General features: G+C 37.8%; 1 protein-coding gene across 8 annotated transcripts in view; it reads left to right on the forward strand.

The window, feature by feature from the left end:
- Kiaa0825 (KIAA0825 ortholog) overlaps window positions 1-22,300 on the forward strand; it is a 485,775-nt gene that overhangs the window by 207,706 nt on the left and 255,769 nt on the right. For all 8 annotated transcript variants that reach the window (XM_029561734.1, XM_029561732.1, XM_029561735.1 and 5 more), the window contains 2 exons: window positions 10,955-11,134; window positions 20,744-20,968. In XM_029561734.1, coding sequence (XP_029417594.1) covers window positions 10,955-11,134; window positions 20,744-20,968 — 405 coding nt within the window. The remainder of the gene's footprint in view (window positions 1-10,954; window positions 11,135-20,743; window positions 20,969-22,300) is intronic.

Here is a 22,300-nt window from a genome sequence, read left to right on the forward strand (position 1 = left end):
TTCTCCCTCAGGATTAGAAATAGCAAAGTTAAATAAATGAATGGTAAAATAAAATATGTTGCATAGGCTAAAACTTACACAAAGTAGAACCATATTTTTTGTCTTGTCTTGTCCTGTCTTGTCTTGTCTTGTCTTGTCTTGTCTTGTCTTGTCTTGTCTTGTCTTGTTTTGAACAAGGTCTCCCTAGTCCCACCCTTCCTGGAAGTCACTATGTGGACCAGGCTGGCCCCTATCTCACAAAGATCCACCTACCTTTGCCTCCTGAGGGCTGGGATTAAAGGCAAGCCACCATACCAGCATCATATTTTTCTATATATAACAGTGCCTTTGTATAAAAATGAAGCATTTTGAAGGAATGATTATGTGGCTGAAACCTAATTTAAAAAGCAAATAGGCCAGTGCGGGCGTGTTGACTCACACCTTTAATCCCAGCACTGGGGAGACAGAGGCAGGCAGATCTCTGTGAGTTCAAGGCCAGCCTGGTCTACATAGTGAGTTCCAAGACAGCAGGGGCTACAGGGAGACCCTGTTTCAAAAAGACCAAAAAAAACTCCAAATAGCCTGAAATCAGTGGTGGCTTTTAACACTCTTTGGATCCAGTTTAGTTGGCCTGAGAAGGTATTCTTGGTCCTAAATTAGACCAGGTTGAATCCAAAGGAAATAAAACACAAATGTTTACAGAAGGTTTTTTAAATTGTAGAACATTATTTTGGATTATTAACTTCATAACTTTGAGCAATCATTCTGTTAATGATTTTGCTGAGGCCACCTGACCTTAAAGACTTTTATGTAGATCAAAGGAACAAACATTTGGCAATTTCCCAGTTGTCAGCAGGTGACCTTTTCTGTTGTAATATCTGAATGAAGTGAAACTAATATGCCTTCCTTTGCCTGTTGCCTCCAAAATGATTCCCAGTGATACTTCTTGACTTCTAGTGATATTCAGCAATAATAACAATAGCAAATTAGCAAATACATAATATTTAACATGCCTTAGACATTGTTTTCAAATGTTTTAAACGTATTCACACCCTGACTCCTCATAACAGTACTGTGTGTTAGTTACACTCTCCACAAACAGGAAAGTGAGGAATGGAGAAGTGTAAGCCACACAGAAGGTAGGCAGAAAAGCAGTATTGGACTCAGGCAGCTGGCTTCAGGACTCTGTGCATCTACCTTCTACACTACATGACATCAAACAAAGCCACAGAATGTAGATTAAGGTGCATCACAATTCTAGGGAGCAACCAGAAACCACAGCAATGGATAATTTTGCTAGTGTACTTGGTAAATTTCAATCTCACTACAAAGTACCCAAAGATGATCAAGAAACAGACTAAGAAAGAATTCTAGCTAAAGATCTGCTGCTACTACTGAGCAATCACTGACTTAAAATGAATGCATCAGTTCAAACTGTAATGTTGTGTAGTAGATGAACAAGAATAGCTCAATCTTTTGTTGTATGTGATGTACATACATGCACTTGTATGTATGTGTACCATTTTATAGGTATAATTATTTTTATTTTATTGAATTTAAAACAATTATTGAATTTTTCTGTATTTTATATGGAACATCCCAATCAATCTTAACCATCTTTATACTCCCTTCCCCACTGACACCCTCCCATAGCCTCCCCACTGGAATTCATACATTCTGTCATTTGTCTTAAGGCCTATTGTGTCAAGTCAGTGTCCCCAGACGTTCTTCAGTGCAAGTTCATCTACTTATGTCTAGTCAACCTATCCAGAGTCCCTCACTTTAGGAAGATCAGCTCTTCTTCACCCAGCAGTAACTAGTTGCCAGTATTTCTTCAGCTAAGATTGGGGTCAGCTGTCCATTTCCCCAATTCTATGCTGGGTTTTTGTCTGCTTGAGTTTGCATGTGCATGCTGACACCATGTTGTAGGTTCATATGAGCAGGGTCCCAGGAGCTTATAGGACTCTATTTTCATATGGTCATCTACCTCCTCCCTGGGTCTTACAATCTTTCCACCCCTTCTTTCACAATGATCCCCTAACCCTGGATGGGTGAAGTTTAATATAGGAGTCCTATGTAAGGACCAGCATTCTGCAGACCCTTAATCTCTATGCTTTGGCCATTTGTGACCTTTTGTGTTCCTGGTCCCCTTTATAGTAGTCTTAAAGCAGATGACCTAAAGTGAAAATGTGCTCCTTCTCAGATGTCATAAGCTGCTTTTGCCAGTAATGACATCTACACTACATACTCTAATCTATTCAGTGTTACTTTCTTCACTGAATTTGTGGCCTGCTCTTACTGGGAAAAGTAGAAGTCTATTTGTATATTTTGACCCTAGTGTTTTCTAAGAGTCTTGTCTGGGAATGGTGATGAACTAACTAGTCTGGACTTTAGTGTAATCCCGAGAGTTATTGAAATCTCAGAATCGATTGTCCAGGGTCTGCTGAGTCTATAGAGACATGGAAAATGAGGCTGGGGATGGCAGGGGTGGGTATGATTATGTCGTCAAGTGTTATTGGTAAGGTGCAGACACTCATAACCTGAGGATTGTGTTCAAGCTGTAGGTTCTGTGTATCAGGTCTTAGGTAAGGCTTGAGGTCACACATTTTGAGAGGCTCTAGATGATGTTGCTTCTGCTGCTGCTCTCTGGACAACTTGTCAAATACCAAGGATGTGAGAAAAGTTATCGGTTGTAAGACAAAAGAATTTGAGTATATGGTTGCTCAGGTATTTAGGTACAGAGGAAACAATTTATTTAGGAATATTTATAAATGAGGCTGGGGAGATGGCTCAATGGATAGAGGCACTTGCATGCAAGCCTGATGACCTGAGTTCCATCCCCTGTTCCCTCAAGGTGGCAGAAAAGAGTGAGTGACTCAAGAGAGTTGTCCTCCAACCTCTACGCTGTGAAATGTTTGCACCTGCACTTATGCATGCACGACACACACACACACACACACACACACACACACACACACACACACACACACACACACACTTTTTTTTTAAAGAATGTGTATAAATCATTTTATTAAAGAAACTCATAGAAGTCAGAAGGCATGGTCTTGTTCAGATACAGAGTTGATTGTGTCATTCCTGTACTGAAAACTGTTAGTGGCTGCCCTTTGCTAATAGGAGAAGGACCCAAATCCTCAAGGCACCAGCAATGCCCTGAATGCTCTGGCTATGGCTAATGTGTTCAGCTCATCTCATCCTGCTCGTCTCCAGTTTAGCATAGTCCAACACAGCGTCATGGGTATTCTAATCTAGGCTGTGCATCATAGGTTTGTATATATATGACAGCAATTCAACAGATGTGTCTTGAAGAAAGGGACAGCTGCTATCACTCCAATTATCATTTAATTGTCCATATGCCAAGTTTTCTTGCTCCATTGCTTTTGGTTTTTTTGCTTCTATTTAGAACCTTCCCTTCATCTGCCTGATAGCTCTGAGCCATCTTTTCCTCCCTTTCTTCCTAGACGTCTTTCCTCCCTCCCTCCCTTCCTTTCCTTCCTTTCTGCTTCCCTTCCTTCTTTCTCTCCTTCCTTCAACTTTTCATTCTTTTCAGCCTGTACTACCTAAGAAGTCATTGCTCATCACTCCAGCTGGGTGAGGTTCTATCATACTTTTATGGTCACAAGTGTTCATTAGGCTCAATGCTTGTTTCCTTTCTGTTTCAGCCAGCATACACTGCAGAAGGACAGAATCAGATCACAATTGGATCTCCATTTTCTGGCCTGATTCAGAATAAATACCCTGAAGTTAGAACATGTATTAAAATTTTTTTATTGAGGGCCTGGAGAGATGGTTCAGCAGTAAGAACACTTACTTCTCTTGCAGAAGACCCCAGTTTAGTTCCCAGTACCCATGTGCACCTATATTAGACAGCTCTGAGCTGCAACTCCAGCTCAGAGGATCCAATGCCTCCTTCTGGTCTCAGTAGGCATCCAAACACATGTGCTTATTCACACACACACACACACACAGAGCGAGAGCAAGCGAGAGAGAGAACACATACACACACAGAGAGACAGACAGAGACAGACAGAGACAGAAAGAAATACAAAGAGGGTGCCAATGGAGAAAGGGATATAAAGATGATTAAGATGCTATGTATGAAATACCTCAGTTTCCTAATTCCTAAATGAGTATTAATATTGATTTTATGTATTTATTTTGGTCATTAAGAGAGTAAGCAAACATAAAGCACCTAATACACTACTTGGCACTTGGTAAGCACTTAATGTATGTTAGAGTCCATTCCTTTTTACACAGTGCTTGGAGAATGATGCCTGATTTGTTTTTCTTCCCTGAATACTCCTGTGCTGTCTGCACAATGAGTGAATTCTCTGTCTCTCAGTAGTATTGTCATCCATCCAAGTATAAATATAGGGGCTAGTGTGATGACTCAGCAGGAAAAACACTTACCCACAAACTTAACGACCTGATCCGAGGTTGATCCCAGGAACTCACAGTGGAAGGGGAGAACTGACTCCTAATCATAAAACTTAGTATCTACATTGTAGGAGATGAAGTTTCCCTTCGAGGATGTCTATGTGGCCAGGGAAGGTATTTTCCTAGTATCTGTCATGTATATTAAGATGAGAACTAGATCAAATAAATATTTTCAAGTTGTATACATTTAATGTTCCTTGAGAGCCTCCACATGCAGTATGAGACTTCAGCAGTATGAATTTTGCTATGATGTTTCACCCACACAGGATCAGATCTAATTAGCTTGGCAGTGACTGAAATATTTTATAGTCCATCTCCTTATGGTACTACCGGAATGTGTGTCTTCTTTGGTAGTGTGCTTCGTGCATTGATATGTAAAATGATTGGATATTGGATTACAAGTAATACTATTATCATGAATTTTTGTAGCACATTCCCTCTGAGCAACTCAAAGTGATTTAACATATTAGTTAATTTATGACCCTTGAATTATTAGGACCATTTTGCAAATAAGAAAATTTAGATATAGAGAAATTGAATAAATTGTTCACCTGGTATTTCAAGTGGTCTTTGTTAAAAGAAGAGCTATTAGTTTCTAAAGCCTACTGTTTTTAGGCATATTACAAAATGAATTATGAGACTTTGTGGAGATAATTTTTCGAAAGAGCTTCCGGAAATTGGTTACCTGATTTCATAACTAAGTTCTCCATTAAGCTAATAGTTAGTAGACATCAAGCATGTACCAGACACTATATTGACTATAAATATAATTGTCAGTATCAGCACAACCCAGATTGCCTTTATATAGCTTAGATTCTGGGGGTTTCATTCCTAGTGGAAAGTAAGGAGAGTAAATCCCATAGAGTAAATGAATATAAAAATGAGAGAAGTTTGGCTACAGTTAGGACAGTGAAGTGCTGCTCCTGACTAATAAAAACATGGCCAACAGACTGAGAGAGAAGGAGGCTGCTTTGAACACTGGGCACCAACTTGTACTGACAAATGAAAGGAAATAGATAAAGACGTGTTTGCTTAGATGTTCGGAACATCCATGCACTGTCAATGTTCTAGAGCAGGTGCTGGAAGTTTCAGTCTTCATTGTGGACACCAAGCTGCAAAGAGAGAGAGAAAAAAATCTTCTCTTTACCCTCCCAAAGGTCAGAGCTTTGATTTCTGTGAGAAAAGACAGCCTGGCAAGAGAATCACAAAACACATTTATGTCTTATGTGATATAGAAGCTTTCAGAAATGAATACCCAAAGAAACAGAGATGCCTGTGTGTTCTTGTGGACAGTTGTGCAGAATTAGAAGAAAAGCAGATGTGCTCTGTTGTTAATAAACTGGGGGAAGCATTCAAGGCCTGCTTGCCCAGGTTCTTCTCCATCTCTCCACATGGTATTTATTCCCTCTGGGTATAGGGTAGGACATCTTCACTTGAACATCTTCAAGGGAGGATGAACAAAAGAGGTTAGCAAGTGACCAACCTGCTTCTGTCATCTTCTCGCTTTCCTCCAACTTAAAATACTCACTATTCCAAGATTGCATACTTTGGAATATCCAATTGTGAGCCTCAGGAGAGCCCTGCCACCGTAGCATGAAAACAGCCACAGACACTACAAAAGTGAATAAGCATGACTGTGTTCCAAGGAGACTTTATTTATGGATGCTGAAATTGGAGTGGCATATTATTCTTGCTTATCACAAAACATATTCTACTGGGTTTTTTTTTTCCTTTCCACTATTTAAAAATGTAAAATCCCACTTCTAGCTATGGACCATACAAAAACAGATGGTAAGCTGGATCTGTCCCCAGGCCCATAATTGCCAACCTGTGTTCTAAAGCACTGTGCAGCTCCCCAGTCCAGAGTACCTTTACTACTTCTCTGAAATCTAGTCATTTGGAAAAGAGACTTGCCTATTGTCCTAGCATGGCATGTTTAACTTCTCTTCCTAGATCTAAATACATTCTGACTGGACAGATGGCATCTGCCTAGAGACGTAGCTTCCCTTTGAAATAGATTTAATTCAATTCCATATTATATAGACATGTAAAGACTGTGAGCTTCTAGGGGAATGTAGTGGGAGCACAAAATTTACTCCCTAGGACTGCCAGCTATAGATTTGGGTCAGGGATGAAACTCGGGTTGCCAGGCTTGGTGACAAGCACATTTACCCATGGAGATACCTTGCTGGCCTCAGTAGTAATTTTCTTAATGATTCATAAAGTATTTTTCTACTTTATAAAATTCTGCCTCCTTATGTTTCAGTTTCTTCATTTGTTAAAAAGTAAATGGAGGAGCTGAAGATATGGTTCAAGGGTTAAGAACACTGACTGCTCTTGCAGATGACCTGGGTTTGATTCCCAGCACCCAATTGCGGCTACGAACTGTCCTTGATTCCAGTTCCAGCAGAATTGGAAGCCCTCTTCTGACCTCTGCAGCATTGCATGACACGGGTGCACTCACATACATGCAGGCAATGCACTCATACACATAAAATGAAAATAATAAAATATTTTTTAAAAGTAAATGGACAATAAAGTTTTGTAAAAAATTTTAAAAAGTAAATGGAGATGTTATATACCCTACATAGGATTAAGACAATTGAAAAAGTATGTAAAATACTTATAATGCTAATGCCATTGTAAATATTCAGTAGCAGGCTTTGACTATGCAGAAAAGGAGAGTTGGCCTTCTTTAAGGAAGTGATACTAAATAGGCTGAATAGGCTCCAGGGGATGAACTCACATCCATACCAAGGGAAGTCTGGCAACACAAACTTGACTCAGTAGGCCTTAATACATATTACAGAATGCATGAAATCCAGTGGGGAGAAGCTAAAGGGGGCTATAAATGGGGGGGGGTTCAAAATATGATTAAGATGTATTATATGAAATGCACAAAAATTCAATGAAAAATATATTGTAAAAAAAAGGAAGTCAGGGGAGTTATGAGCATTTTGATTAAAACAACAGGTTTAAATAAACCTAAATTATATTAATAGTTTTAGAAACAGAAGAGGACTGGAGAGATGGCTCAGCAGTTAAGTGCACTTGCTGCTCTTGCAGAGGACCCAGTTTCAAATCCCAGCACCCACATGGTGGCTAACAACCATCTATAACTCCAGTTACAGGGAATCCAATGTCCTCTTCTGGCCCCCACAGACGCTGCACGACACAGGAGTACTTACAAACACGCAAGCATAACACTTATACAAGTAAAATAAAACTAATGTAAGCAAAAGTTTATTATAAAAAGAACGCATTTCTGCAGCTGGGAAAAATGGTTCATTGAGTAAAAGTGATTGCTACACAAACCTGACAGCCCAAGTTCAGATACCCAGAACTCATGTAAAAGCCAGTCAGCATCGCAAGTACCTGACATCTCAGTGCTTCCCTATGGGGAGTGGGAGGCAGAGATGTGGAAATATTCAGAAGGTCTTGAACAACCATCACTAACTCCAGTTCCATGAAATCCAACACCTTCCGACCTCTGTGGGCATTGCACAACACAGTTGCACTCACATACATGCAGGCAATGTACTCATACACATAAAATAATAAATAATATATTTTTTAAATTCAAAAAAGAAATAAAAGAGACACTGGGAAGAAAATGAATAATTTATTCAAAATAGAGAAAGGAATGAGGAGAACATTTATATCTAATAGGTCAGAGAAGTAATAGATGCAGCTGAGCCTGGAGGTGGATGGGCAGGTGACAGTGATGCCTTGGGCAGAAACATGAATCCTGAAAGGAGAATGAAAAAGTATTGTCTCTGTCTTTCTGGAAAGTACTTCCCATCTCTCTTCTCGTGCTGAGAAACTTCTACTCCTTACACACTTTGCTGAGAGAACATTTTTTTCTGTGACGTCTATGTGCTGAAATAACTCTAAAGCATCATTCTTTGTGTTTTCCACAGCTCCTTACATTTCAGACTCTTAGAAGTAACGTGATAATTTGTCATCCACTGGGATACTTTTAAGAATGAAAGAGGATGCTTCTTGTATCTATGTCAGGACAACAGACATGAGCCAGGAGTGATGGTTACAGTCACTCTGTTTGTTTACCTTGCTGTAGTGATTGCATATGTGCCTATTGTACAACAGATATGCACACATAGGCACAGTGAAGCCAGGCAGGTGAAGGTCCCTGAATCTGGCCCAGTGACTGGCACATAGCAAGCTACCAGTCCATTAATTGATTAAATCATGGTAATTTTACAAGAGGAGAACATTCTTTTATTTTAAAAAAAAAATCATTCTCATTTGATTTATTCTTTGGCAACTGTATACGTATATAACGTATATTCTGATAACTCTCACCCACACACAACTCCCTTCCCTTCCAATCCCTGTCAATTTGCATTCCTCTTAAAGTTCCTTTCCCATATTCATGCCTTTTCATTTTTTCAGTCCACTCAGTTTAACCAGGGCCATCTGTGTGACCATGTATTTGGAGCTATCCATTGGAAACTAGTGAGGTCACCAGTGGGTTCCCAGCTGAAGACAATGATTGCACATTCCCAGAATCCATCAGTAGCCAATAGTTAAGTAGGGAAAGATAGGGCCCCATGACATCCTCCTGACCTCCATGACTAACTATTGACCGGGCCAATCTTGTACAGGCCCAGTGCAGGCAGTCATAGTTTCAGTGAGATCATAACTGAAATAGCCATGTGGTACACTGAAGACAGTATTTTGTGACCCTTTAGAGGAGAACATTCTAGATTAACAAATGAAAAGGAGATGGGAAGGCACATTTAAAAGAAATAGCAAATGAACCATTTTCAGTTGAGCAGATGTTTGAGGATTAGAAAGTTTCAGAAAGGTGGTGGTAGTTCTGGTTCTTCAGGCTAAGTAGTTTTTATGTAGTGGAGTAAACTTCCTTCAAGGTTCAAACGTGGGGTGGCATGAAGGTAGCCAGTTATTAGGAGTTGGAGAGAAGGGCAGCTGAAGAGAAATGCAGGGTATTTGGATAAAAAAAGATGAAGTCATAGCAGCCTGAATTAGATAGTTTTGCCACTTGATATTTTGTGCTTGATAGAAAAGTGAATACCCTTTAGAATATGAATGTTAGAATCTGGCTTAGCCTGGTTTAGCCCAAAAGAGAAATTTATCAGCCCAACTAACATAAATTTACTGACAGTGTTGGACCCAAGTCCTCAGCTGTTTCATCTCAATGGGGATTCTCTCTCTGTCTCCTGGTTCTGCTTCTTTATAGTAGATTCATTTCTAGTCAAGTTCTTCACAAAATGGCCACCAAAATAAATTTCCAACATATATTCTACTAGCGTAGAAAGAATACTGCTCTACCAATTATTACAGCAAGACTCTTGAGGAGAGGTCTGGTGATTGCCCATCTGTGAACAGATCATGGCTGATGAGCAGTCTCTGGCTCTGATCAGCCCAGCTTTGGTTGTATGCCCACCCCAGGTAATGGAGTCAGCTTCACCCATATCAAGTGAATGTGTGTGTGGGGAGGGGGTGGAAGGCAAAGAGGTGGATACAGAAAGTGATGACTAGCTAAAGGAAAACTGACTTCTTTGAACGGTATTAGGCAATAAACCTCATAGGTACTATCTGCATAAAGTCTGTGGTGCTATTTTTTAGTTTGAGAATGAGAGTGGGCTCCTCTAGATCATTCAAATCAAATCCCAGAAATATAATTATAAAAGTGTTAATCTTCCAAACAAGCAAGAATAAGAAAATGTCCTCATTCCCAGACTCTAGAATACATTCAAACAAGGTATTTAAAATAATAAGAATCCAAACATAAATTGATACTGAAATGTAATAAATGGTTTTGATTATTCTGCTGCTGCTATTATCCTAACAAAACAGATTATTATTTCTCCTTTCCATGTATCCTATAGATGCAATAGTAGAGGAACCTCTGATATCTAGTCTGTAAAGGAAGCCATAATAGAGCCTGAGAAGGGATGACAGAGCAATTAAAATGGCCCTATTTTTGTGGAATTCCTTATATAGTTTCATGGAGGAAACAAGTGAATAAAGGCTTCATTCCAAAATGATGTTATCAATACATTTAGGAAATGTTCATTTTTTTTTTCCAAAATTGATTACATAATTCCAAGAACACTTTTTTTTTTTTTTTTTTGAGACAAGGTCTCCCTATAGCCCTTGCTGGCCTAGAACTCTCTACATGGACCAGGCTGGCCTCCAGCCCAGTTTCTAGAATGAATAAAATTTTAAAATGAGAACTATAGAAAAAATATTTTCTTTAAGAGAAGAAAGAATTGTGGCATAGAGAGAAACTTGCATTGCTCCTTGAAATGATGCCATTGTGGTCTTTCTCAGAGTTTTTTTTTTTAATAATACCTATCCACGAATGCCTCAGAAACAATATGAAGTTGGATGGACTATTGATCCGAAAGAGAGTTGTTTTTATCTCATGCAAATATTAAGCAAATATTTCATAGCATTCTGCTATGGGAAGTGTTAAAATTGTAATCACAGTCACTAATATCAACATCTCTAACTCATTTTTATTCTTTTCAAGAACACTTCTTTCAAGAACAAGGGTCTGGCACAGAAAATAACTGGAATGAAAGGTGCAATGTGATAGAAGCCATTTTTAAAGTTTTATACCATTGCAATTTTTCTCCACAAACATTTGGAAATGTTTTCATGTGCTACATGGAAGAAGAACAGTTATGGGACTATTTATACAACATTCCAGGTATGAGAAATTTACCATTTGTAAAAGAAGTGCTTTATAGATGCTTAAATTGTATTTATGTTTTAAATGTTTTATTGATGATAGCTTTTCAGACTCTGTTGTTTATAAAAGTTTACCATACATCTTCTCATTATAAAGCCTGCTGTTTAGAACCATTAACTGTTAGCTAATGTCAAATATGATATACTTGGGATAAAGTGGAGCTAGATGAAGGGAAAATTATATAATACAGATTTTCCTTTTCTAAAATTTAGGATGTGTCCTATAATAAAACTTAAGTTTGTGCTTATCATAGATTATGTTTTGTTTTTGAGCATGTAAGTGTTGATACAAAACACAAAGGGGGCTAAGAGAGAGTTTATTCTGGAACCAAATATGAGTGACCATGGCCCAGGAACACAGATTTAGGTTACCCCAAATTCCATGTTCCCACATAGAAGCAGTTTCATAAAGTTTTCATAGTAACAGACAAGTCATAAATCTTGATCCTTTTTAAATATATTGGTGGAAACATTAATTAGGTGTTTATAGCTGTAGCCCAGAAACCTCTCATTCCTCTGAAAAGCATGAGTGATGGGCAAGTGCAGAGCCCCTGGGAAGAAGGGTGGAGTCTACCCCCCAGCAGAGCTAGCAGCTGCAAGATTGGAATGGAAAAATGGGGTAGTGTGTGTCCGAACCCTGCAGGCCTGAAAGCAAGAAGGGGCTTCCACACACCTGGAAGTGAGACCATAAGCCCATCGGCCTAGGCGAAAACTAACAGAGACTGTGGGCGGGGCTGGAATGACTCCATTTCTTTGTAAGTCCTCCCTCCCTATCATATAAACCACTCGAAATCCAAGATAAAAATATGTTATGTTGGTTTGTCTACCCGAATCAGGACCACAAGACCCTGAGAGAGAGAGGGCGGGTCCAACAGAGAATGGGAAGGAGAAAAATTAGTGGAACAATAGCAAAAGAGAAATTTCAGCTACAGGGCCTCAGATCTGTCTGATGACACTCAGCCTTTTGGTTGGTGGAAGCTAGAGTTTTGTTGGTTTTGTTAATACCTTCCTAAAGATTTTTATCTGTTAGTCACAGGATGTTAAAGTCAGATGCAGAGATTGGCAAGGAATACCTATTTAGGGGGCTAAAGATAGCTCAAGGTAACTTATAAATGGGCTCTGGACCTGCAAAATTCCAAACTCTCCATAATCATTTGTACTAACCAATTAACCAGCCTTGCAGAAGGATCAGTTGAAGATGCCGGTTTTTTCTGGGAACTTTTGTCCACATAAGGTATTTGTAAGATGTGAAGAGTATTTTGTGATACTTTGTAAAAAATAGATCAGTCAGTCAATTTTCTCCAAATACATAGGGCATTTTTTGTTAGGAACATAATGCTTCTCTCTTCAAAGGGAGAAGCATGGATGTTAAGGGAGGAGTTTGAGGGGAGAGAATGGGGGAGAGAATTGATCAGAGTACATTGCATATATATGACATTCTCATACAATAAAAAAATTTAAAATAAGAATACAGCTAAGACACAATTATGATCTCACTGTGTTTGCATTTAACCAATCATAGATCCATGCTTCTGTAAATATAATTTACCTGCTCACATCAACCTACTAGCACATTATTTAAAGATTTCACTGTGGAGATGGACATGGTGGCACACTCCTTTAATGTCTGAACCCAGAGGCAAAACCAGACCAGTCTCTGTGAGTTTGAGGCCAGCCTGGTCTACATAGTGAGTTTCTGGTCAGTCAGGGCTTCATAGTGAGCTCTGTCTCAAAAAAACAAAACCAGAATCAAAACTACTAACTGAAACAAAACAAAATGCAGTGTTGTATTTTCCTCCCTCTGATACACTCATAAAGATTTTGGTACATCTCACCCATAAAACATCACCATCTTTGTTGCCTCAGGAAGGACAGAGATGAAGCAGCAAGTATTCCTGTCCGATTGCTGTGTAAGCCTTGGATAAGATGGGAGGCAACTTTAGGGCTAGCTCAATGACATGGACAGAGTCAAAGTAAGAAATCAGAACTCCTAACTCATAGGCCATGCTATTTTTCTTTATTTTTTTCTATTAGATTAATTTTTAAGACATTTTTTTACAAAACATATATTCATGAACATTAAATATAGAAATATATTTTCTAATTAGAAATAGAACACATAATTCCTTAGAATAAATATTGGCTAGGGAAAGAAAATATAATAACAATGCCCATTTAACAGATTGTAAAAGTCTATAAAAATAAGGTAGATACCTAATGTTGATAATTGAAAGTCCTCTCTAAGAAATAGATTTGGTGGCAATCATTGAAGGACTCTGTCTTCAAAACAGATAAATAATCTTCAGCTGGACAACTGAAACTGTCATTAGAACATAAATTACTTCAAGTAGTCTTTGAGACAATGCCAAAACTGGTTTATAAATGAGGAAAATGTCAAAATGTCATGAATAACTTTATATACCCAGTAAGTATTATCCACTTGTGTACTCAATATATGGAATTGACCTTACTTTTGTTTCAGAATCACTTTGCTTAACTCTCACTGCTGTTGGAAGAAAGCTTTCAATGACCTATCAGAGTTTCCCAGTTAAACTCTGAGATCCAAAGCTTCTTCATTGGTACTCTTCTCATCGCTCTGTCTCACAAAGGCCTTTATGAAGAGTTCTTCAGACTACATATATATGCTGAATTCTTTCTTGTTTCTAAAGGCTTTTTGTTGTGGCTTGCCTTCCTATCTGACACAATCATTTTTTCTTCTACCTGCATCAGCAGTATGTGTATATGTTATAAATTACAGTATTTCAGAAATGGTAGACTGGATTTGTTCTGTGTTGGTGTATGTGTGTATGCTTTTATGCAGACATGCTATGTTACACATGTGTGGAGGCCAGAAGAGGATGACCTTCTCTATTAATCTTTTCCTTTTTCCCTTGAGATAAGGTTCCTCATGAACCTAGAGTTTTGGCTAGATGGGCAGCTAGCAAGCCACAGGGACCCTGCTGTCTGCACCTCCTCTGTCAGTACTGGAGTTACAGGCACACAGCCCCTCTCCAGCTTTTTGTGTGGTTGCTAGGGGATCTGAACATAGGTCCTCATGCTGACACAGCAAGCGCTCTTTCCCACTGAGCTATCTCCCCAGCCCCAAGTACTTTATTTCCGTTCAGTAAAATTCACTCATTTTAAGAGTTCAGTGATTTTGACAAAAGGAGAAATCACCATGTGTGTGGCAACCACCATGATAAAGATAGAACATTTCCATCATCTTCAAAATCCTTTCACACCTTCCACACCTTTCACAGAAAATTCTCTCTTCAGTTACAAACTCAGGAAGATACTGATAGGCTTTGTGTCATGAAGGTCACTGCCGATAATTCTAGTCTTACACAAGTAGAAGCCTATGTATTCTTTTGTACCTAGATTCTTTTGCTTATATTATGATCTCTTAGTAGTTTATATTTCCTCATTGCTAAGAAATATTCACTGGGTATTTTACCTGGTAGCATTTTAGACAGTTTCATCAGCCTGCATGGATATCTGGGTTATTTCCAGTTTGGAGCTGTAATGGATAAAGCTAGACTGAACACTAGTGTTCAAGCCTTTATGTGAATATGTTTTCATTTACCTTTGGTAACTACTTAGAAGTAGAAATGCTGGATTATATGATAGAGTGTCTGCTTAATAATATGAGAAATGAGAAGCTACTGAACTACTTTACAGTACACATAGCTTTTCACATTCCCACAAATATACAATAATTTCATTCATATCCATGCCAGTATTTGAAATTACTTCTTTATTTTGGCCATACAAAGGGATATGTAGTATTATGTAGTTTTATTTATAGTTCCCTCATTATTAACCACATCTAATACCTTTTTCTGTTCTTAGGAGACATTTGAAATTATCCTACTAGAAAATATTTGTTCAAATCATTTGTCAATTTGTTTAATTTAGTTGTTTTACAGAGTTGTAAAGAGTTCTTTATATTTTCTGGACATAAGTTATTTTGTCAGAAACATGTCTTGACAAACATATAAAAGAGCTTACTTTTTCAATTTTTTTCTTCTTTTTCTCTGAATTAGTTTATTTCTTTTTATTAACCTACATTAATTACACAAAACAACAAGTTTTGTTGTGCTGGGTTCTTTTTTTTCCTGTGTATAAGTGTATTGCCTGCATGTGTGTAAGTGCACCAGCGTCATGCAATGCCCACAGAGGTCAGAAGAAAGTATTGGATCCCCTAGTTAAGGACAGTTGTTAGCCACCATATGGGTGCTGAGAATCAAACCCAGGTCCTTTGCAAGAGCAGTCAGTTCTCTTAACCACTGAGCCATCTCTCCAGCCCCTCATTGTAGTATTTTCATACATGCTTTTTATGCAGTTTGATTATATTCACGTCCCACTCCCCTTTCTCATCCCCGTCTTCCTGGGGAGAAGCTTACTGTATCCTTGCCTTGCTACTCACTGGATAGTTCATCACTTATCTGGTTCATCAGTTTCCTTATCTCCTTGTCCAGATTTAAATATACTATTTTTTATATAAAATTTTGAAACACCCCAGAAAAACTTTAATTTTCTCAGTCAAGGCAATATGATGATATATTTTGAGGCAATTTTCAATAACGTTTGTTATTTTTGACTCACTAATTACTTAAAGCATATAAGGAAAACTAATTTTCAATGGCTCCTCTTAGTTTGTTAGCAGAATGCTTTTTCAGCAGCATATGTTCATTGTACGTACGTAGTACTGGGTTCCATGGGGACATTTGCATACAAGCATATAATGTACCTCGAGCCTCTGATTCCTTGTCTTCCCTTTCTTCTCTCCTCCCCATCCAGTTGGTCTCCCTCCCCACAGTTTAGCTTCTACTTTCATGCCATGTATACATACATGATTGTATCCATGTAAGATCTAAGATCCACAAATGAGAGAAAACATGTGATATTTGACTTTCTAGACTGGCTTAATTCACCTACGATGAACATCTTCAGTTGCATCCATTTTATAACCTAATTCCATTCTTCTTTATGTCTGAGTGAAATTCCATTGGGTATAAATGCCACATTTTCTTTATCTAATCCTTGGTTGGTTGGTACTGAGTTTGGTTCCATAACTTAGTGATTGTGAATAGTGCTGCAATAAACGTGAATATTCTAATATCTCTGTGATATGCCGATTTGTACTCCTTTGGTTAAATATCCAGGAATGGCACATCTCTGAGTTAGATGGCAGATCTATTTTTAGTTCTTTGAGAAACCTCCATTCTGATTCCATTGTGGCCAGACTAACCTACCTTCTCTCCAGTAGTGTATGAAGCTTCCCTTTTCTCTGTATCTTTGCCAGCATTCATTGTTGTTTGTTTTCTTAGAAACTGCTATACTGACTAGGATACAGTAAAATCTCACTGTGTTTTAATTTGCATTCCTCCCATAGCTAGTGATGATGAACATTTTTTCAAATGTTCATTGGCCATTTCTTCGTCTTTTCACAACTGTCAGTTCATTTCATTTGCCCATTTATTGACTGGGTTGTTTGATTTCTTGGTATTTAGATTTTGGAGTTCTTTATATGTTCTAGATATGAATCTTCTGACAGATGTGTAGTTAGCAAAGCTTTTTCTTCCACAGAATGATTGTTTATATAAATGCTTTTTACCCAGAAACACATTCAAATGCAATTTCCATTGGTTTCATGAAGCCAAATCAGGCTGTTCTTCATCACATACAATATCTTTCTTAAAGGTAGCGTGGAAAACTCTTAGTAAATTAAATTTGTTCTTAGTCTTGAAATGTAAAAAATTTTAAAGTAATAAATATTTTAGGTGTATACTCAGTCAAGTCTGAAATAATCAAATTTTCAAGGATAATATTGATTAAAAATTGATAAATATCTTACCAGAATATGAATATACATAAGCTGTGTGGTTTAAATCGCTCTTAGAAGTGCTGCTGTAGGCCTAAAGCTCACTTTGGCTTAGACCATTATTCAGTCTGCCTCTGAGACTCTTGATTACTGTGCTTTGAAATAAAGTAGTGGAGTCACAGTTCTTATTGATTTTGTATGCTGTTGGCTGTGAAATATTTGTTATTTTCCTTTTAGGAGTCTTAAATAGAATCATAGAAAGTGAAAACTAAGAGAGACTATAAATACCTTTGTGCCCAGCCCTTTTGCCCTCTTCTCTCACTGCTTTGCAGATGTGCACACTAGGCTACGACTATATTAAATAAAATTTTATATTTTTAATGGTTACTTGAAATATTATAAAATTTCTTTTTGTTTCTGTGAATTTAATATGAAAATTTGGCATTATGACAGAAAACCAATAATTAAAATTGTTACCAGATGATACTTTTCATGCTTTTTCCCTTTATGCTGCTAAATTAGAATTAATATCTGGGCCTACAGGAGCTGATCTTGGGATTATTGCTGTATTCTCTCTGTACCAAGTAGCTATGAGTCTTAGAAGTCTAGACACCTACTCTAACATTTAAAAAAACATTTTCTTTATTTATTTTGTGAGGTTGTGTGTGTGTGTGTGTGCTTACAGAGTTCAGAAGTCAGTTCTCTACTGCCATGTGGGTTGCAGGGACTGAACTCATGCTGTCAAGCTTGACAGCAAGCAATTTTACCCAAAGAGCCACCCCCCATCACCTAACCCCCATTTATTGAGACAAGGACCATCTCTGTAGCCTTGGCTGGCCTAGAACTCTCTATGTAGACCAGGCTGGTCTCAACCTTATGACAATCTATCTGTCTCAAGTGCTAGAATTCCAAGTGCTAGAATTAAAGGCATGCAGCCCCATGCCTGGCTCTGGTTACAATTTTTAATACTGACTCATAGGTTTTTGTTCCACTGATGTACTTAACTGTTTTTTGTGTTGGCAGGAAGATATAATCAAACCAGGTTAGGCTTCTAGGAGCCTTTGCCTAGTGTCTGGCTTCTATTTACCAGAACTGGGACTGAATGGCTGGAGGTAAAAAAGAATCTGAGCAAGGAAAGGAGAGGCTAGAGTATGAGCGTGGCATCCCCTTTTCCTGAATGGGCCACCTTTCTATTCTAACATTTGACTCATGAAGACTATCAAGACTATCACTGCACTGCATGGCCATATGTACTTTTGTTCTTCATTCCCTTGCCATTTCTCCTTTTCTTGCTGCTTTGTCTACCCCATCCCTGTCATAGGCCTAGATGGATATTGCCTAATACTGGATATAGGACTTAGGGCTCAAGGTGTCTCAAGGCTTCATAGTCTTCATAACGAATATTGACAATTCTGAAACTGTAATATTGTATTTTGTTTTGTTTTAGTTTTTGTAAGACAAGATATCCCAGAGCCCTGGCTGGCCTAGAACTCCCTATGTAGACCAGGCTGGCCTTGATCTCACAAAAATCAGCCTATCTCTGCCTCCCCAGTACTGGGATTAAAGGCCTGTGCCACCATATCCAGCTATACTGTAATTTTTTAAAACCCCTCTTAGGTATTAATAAGGTTAGCTAATATTTGTACAGTGCTCACCATGCTCTGGTCAGTTACTGTTCCAAATACTTTACATAAATTCATTTATTTTCAATGGTTATTAGAGAATTATTTTCTCTGTCATTTTCAATATATAGCAATTTTATTTTAAAAGGAATAAACATACCTTTTAAACAAGAGAGTCATTCCTGATTTCCTAGAACTTTCAGAGAAGTAAGACCTGTTTACCCATCGCTCTAGAGTTTAGTTAAAATGGATATTAGTTATTGCTATGAGAAGAAAGCTTTTCTATGCCCTTCAATGAATTTGCATTTTGAGACATCAAAGAATCTATATAATTTTATTCTCCACTTTTTCCCGTAAGGAACAACAGCTGGCCTCACTGGTAGTAACACTATGGTAAAAGTAAACATTCAGACATTTTTTTTAAATGTGTATGCATGTATTGCCTGCATGTAGGTAAGTGCACCTGTGTTGTGCAATGCCCGTGGAGGACAGAAGAAGCTGTTGAATCCCCTGGGACTGGAGTTAACAGACATTTGTGAGCTGCCATGTGGTGCTGGGATTCAAACCCAGGTCTTCTGCAAAAACAACCAATGTTTTTAACCACTGAGCCATCTCTCCAGCCCTAAAATTAAACATTCAATTTGCTATCACCAAGATCTTCTTTACCCTGGTAGTTTAACAAAGAGGCATTATTACTTGAATGAGTTATTTGAGAAAGACTTCTTAGGAACTCCGGGTGGGAAAAAGTGCATTTTTTTTTTAATTTTAGTAATGGTCTTTATATTTTCTATTCATATTAAAAACAAAGAAACAAATCATTTGATTATATTTATCATGTAAACCCTATATATGCTCATTGTGGGTAGTTACATATAATTAGGAAGGTGACAGAAAGACAGGATAGAAGGGGAAAGGAGGAAAGAAAGAAGAGAAAGGAAAGAAAACAGTACGTAAAACCTCATTCGTCATTGATTACCACCATTAACATTACAGAGGCTGTCATTGATTACCACCATTAACATTAGGCAGCATATCTTTTAAATATTTTATACATGTATAAATAGGTTTTTTTAAATAAATATTTTTGCCCTTTTCTAATCTGCTTTTACTTTTTTAGCTTCATAGTCTTTTACTTTATTATACAGACAAATATGTGAGAGCTAATTAGACATTTAGATGGCTTCTCATCTTTATGTACTTTATATATTCAGTTTTTGTTTTGTTTTCTTTTCTGCTTTTTGTTTTGTTTCTCTGTGTTTTGTTTTGTTTTGAAACAGGGTCTCCCTGTAGCCACAGCTGGCCTGGAACTCACTATGTAGACCAGGCTGGCCTTGATCTCACAAGGTTCCCCCTGCCCCACTTCCTCTGCCTAAGAGGATCAAAGGCATATGTCACCATGTCTGGCTCTACTTTATACATTTTTAAAAATATTTATTATTTTTATTTTACGTGTATGAGTGTTATACCTGCATGTAAGTAAGTGTACCCATGTCATGCAATGCCCCTGGAGGACAGAAGAGGCTGTCAGATCCCCTGGAACTGGAGTTATGGACAGTTGTTAACTGCCATGTGGGTGCTGGGATTCGAACCCAGGTCTTCTACTAGAACAGCCAGTGTTCTTAACTGCTGAGCCATCTCTCCAGCCCCAATGCATTCTTAATTCATTTCTTAGAATTTATTCCTACAGAAAAGAATAGGTGAGCCAATCGTTAGGTAAAATGTTGGAGCTTTTTGGGTTTGTTTTCAGGTCTGGTGAGGAAGTCCGGGTCCTTACACTGTTAGCCATTCATTCTACCACTTCATCTCCATCTTAAGCTTTTGGTGTTATTGACAAGCTGTCCTATGAGAAGGTCATGCAATTAATATTTTACCACCAGAGTCCAAAACCAGTAGTCAGTTCTGCTATTTATAATTACTTTAATTGACATTCCTTTATTGCCAGGCAGGGAAACTTTTTCCAAATACTTTATGAGCTGAGTCTCTGTTATATGATTTCTTGATTAAAATTGGCTCTCCTTTCATATAGCTTTAAACTAGGTAATTGTGAAACAGCACTCCAGATGAACCAGGCACATCTGACTACCAGGGTCTCCTAACTATGACATGCTATTTGATTTTAAAGTCTCAACGCGCATGGAGTCCCAGCCAGAAGTCATCCGATGTCTGAGACTGGCACTTATGGACGCTGTCAAGGACACTGTGAAGCAGACAATATCTGTGATAAGCTTGGGGAGAAAGGACGATGCAAACCAAAACAAGCCCAGTGTTCCTTGTCATCTGCTTCAGAGCATTCCACAAGAATGGAAGTACATTCCAAAAGAAGTCAAGAGGAAAGAGGCAAGCAAAGGTAACTTTTAAGAAAAAGGTCCTCAAAGAAGCAATTTTTTTTTTTTTTTTTGGTCTTTTTGAGACAGGGTCTCCCTGTAGCCCCAGCTGTCCTGGAACTCCCTGTGTAGACCAGGCTGGCCTTGAACTCACAGAGATCCGCCTGCCTCTTCCTCCAGAGTGCTGGGATTTAAGGCATGCACCATTACGCCTGGCAGGAAGCAGTTTTTCTAAAACTGATAAGACCAATGAATAACATTAACTGTTCTTCCAAGAAACTTATTTGGGGTCTTTATTTTTTACTATAAGCAGGAGGACAAGTAAACTAGGCAAAAAAAATGGCTCAAATATTTACCTCCTCTATTGCTACTTCAAAATTTTATGTTTCGTTTTATGTGTTAGTATTGATGGATGTCACATGATTTGGACTTACTTTAAATCTAAGATTTTTCTCTCAAGATCACTCTGATGCTCAGTTCTTTTCCTTAAGTCTTTGCCCCTACAACCACCAGCTATTACTTACTTTTCCCTTATCACATCTTCAGGCATAGCTTTTAGGTCCAAAAATAGCACCCAGTTTGGGAGTTGTGTGTATTTTTTTGTGACAAGGTATTCCTCCTCTATACCTGTGTTTCTGAATTAATTGTTTCTCTTTAGAGTACTCTACCTACCAAGTGCATTTAAAAGTCATCAGCTATCTACATGATTCATTTATTTTATTAATAAAAAGTTATCTTAAAAATAACTTCTTAATGAGACATTTCCATTGTCCTAGAATTTTCACAAAATTTCTTTGAATATATATTATTTAACTGTGTCAATCTTATTTTTTCTAAAATAAAAATGTTTCCCTTTCATGTTCATTTTAAAAGAACAGTATTTTTCATCAACTCTAAGGAAAATTTCCACAATAAAGTACTTCAACTGGAACCCTCAAAAGTCAGTTGAAGGGTCTAGCCTTTCTTCATTCTTCTCCATGGAGATCCTAAATAATGTAGCTCTTAACCATCAACCTTACACTACAAACTCAAATCGATTATCTACCTGTGACCTTTCATAGTAATGTTTTAATTTTGTCCAAGTCTCATCAAAAATGCCTTTGGATCTAGTAAAGCTATTTAATTGAAATTGGAAAATGTCACCTTTCCATTAGGTAAGTTCTTCCATATCCAAGAGTTGTTGCCATGTCTCCTTCTCACTGTTGGATATTTCCTTTTTAGGAGCTCAGGAAATATCTATAGTTAACATGTCCTGCAATATGACAAGCACTATTTGATTTGAGCTTTGAAATTGTTCTATCCAAAATATTTTCTATAAAGATATATATATATATATATATATATATATATATATA

This window comes from Nannospalax galili, unplaced genomic scaffold, assembly GCF_000622305.1.
Source record: "Nannospalax galili isolate Female #2095 unplaced genomic scaffold, S.galili_v1.0 scaffold173, whole genome shotgun sequence".
Lineage (NCBI taxonomy): Eukaryota > Metazoa > Chordata > Mammalia > Rodentia > Spalacidae > Nannospalax > Nannospalax galili.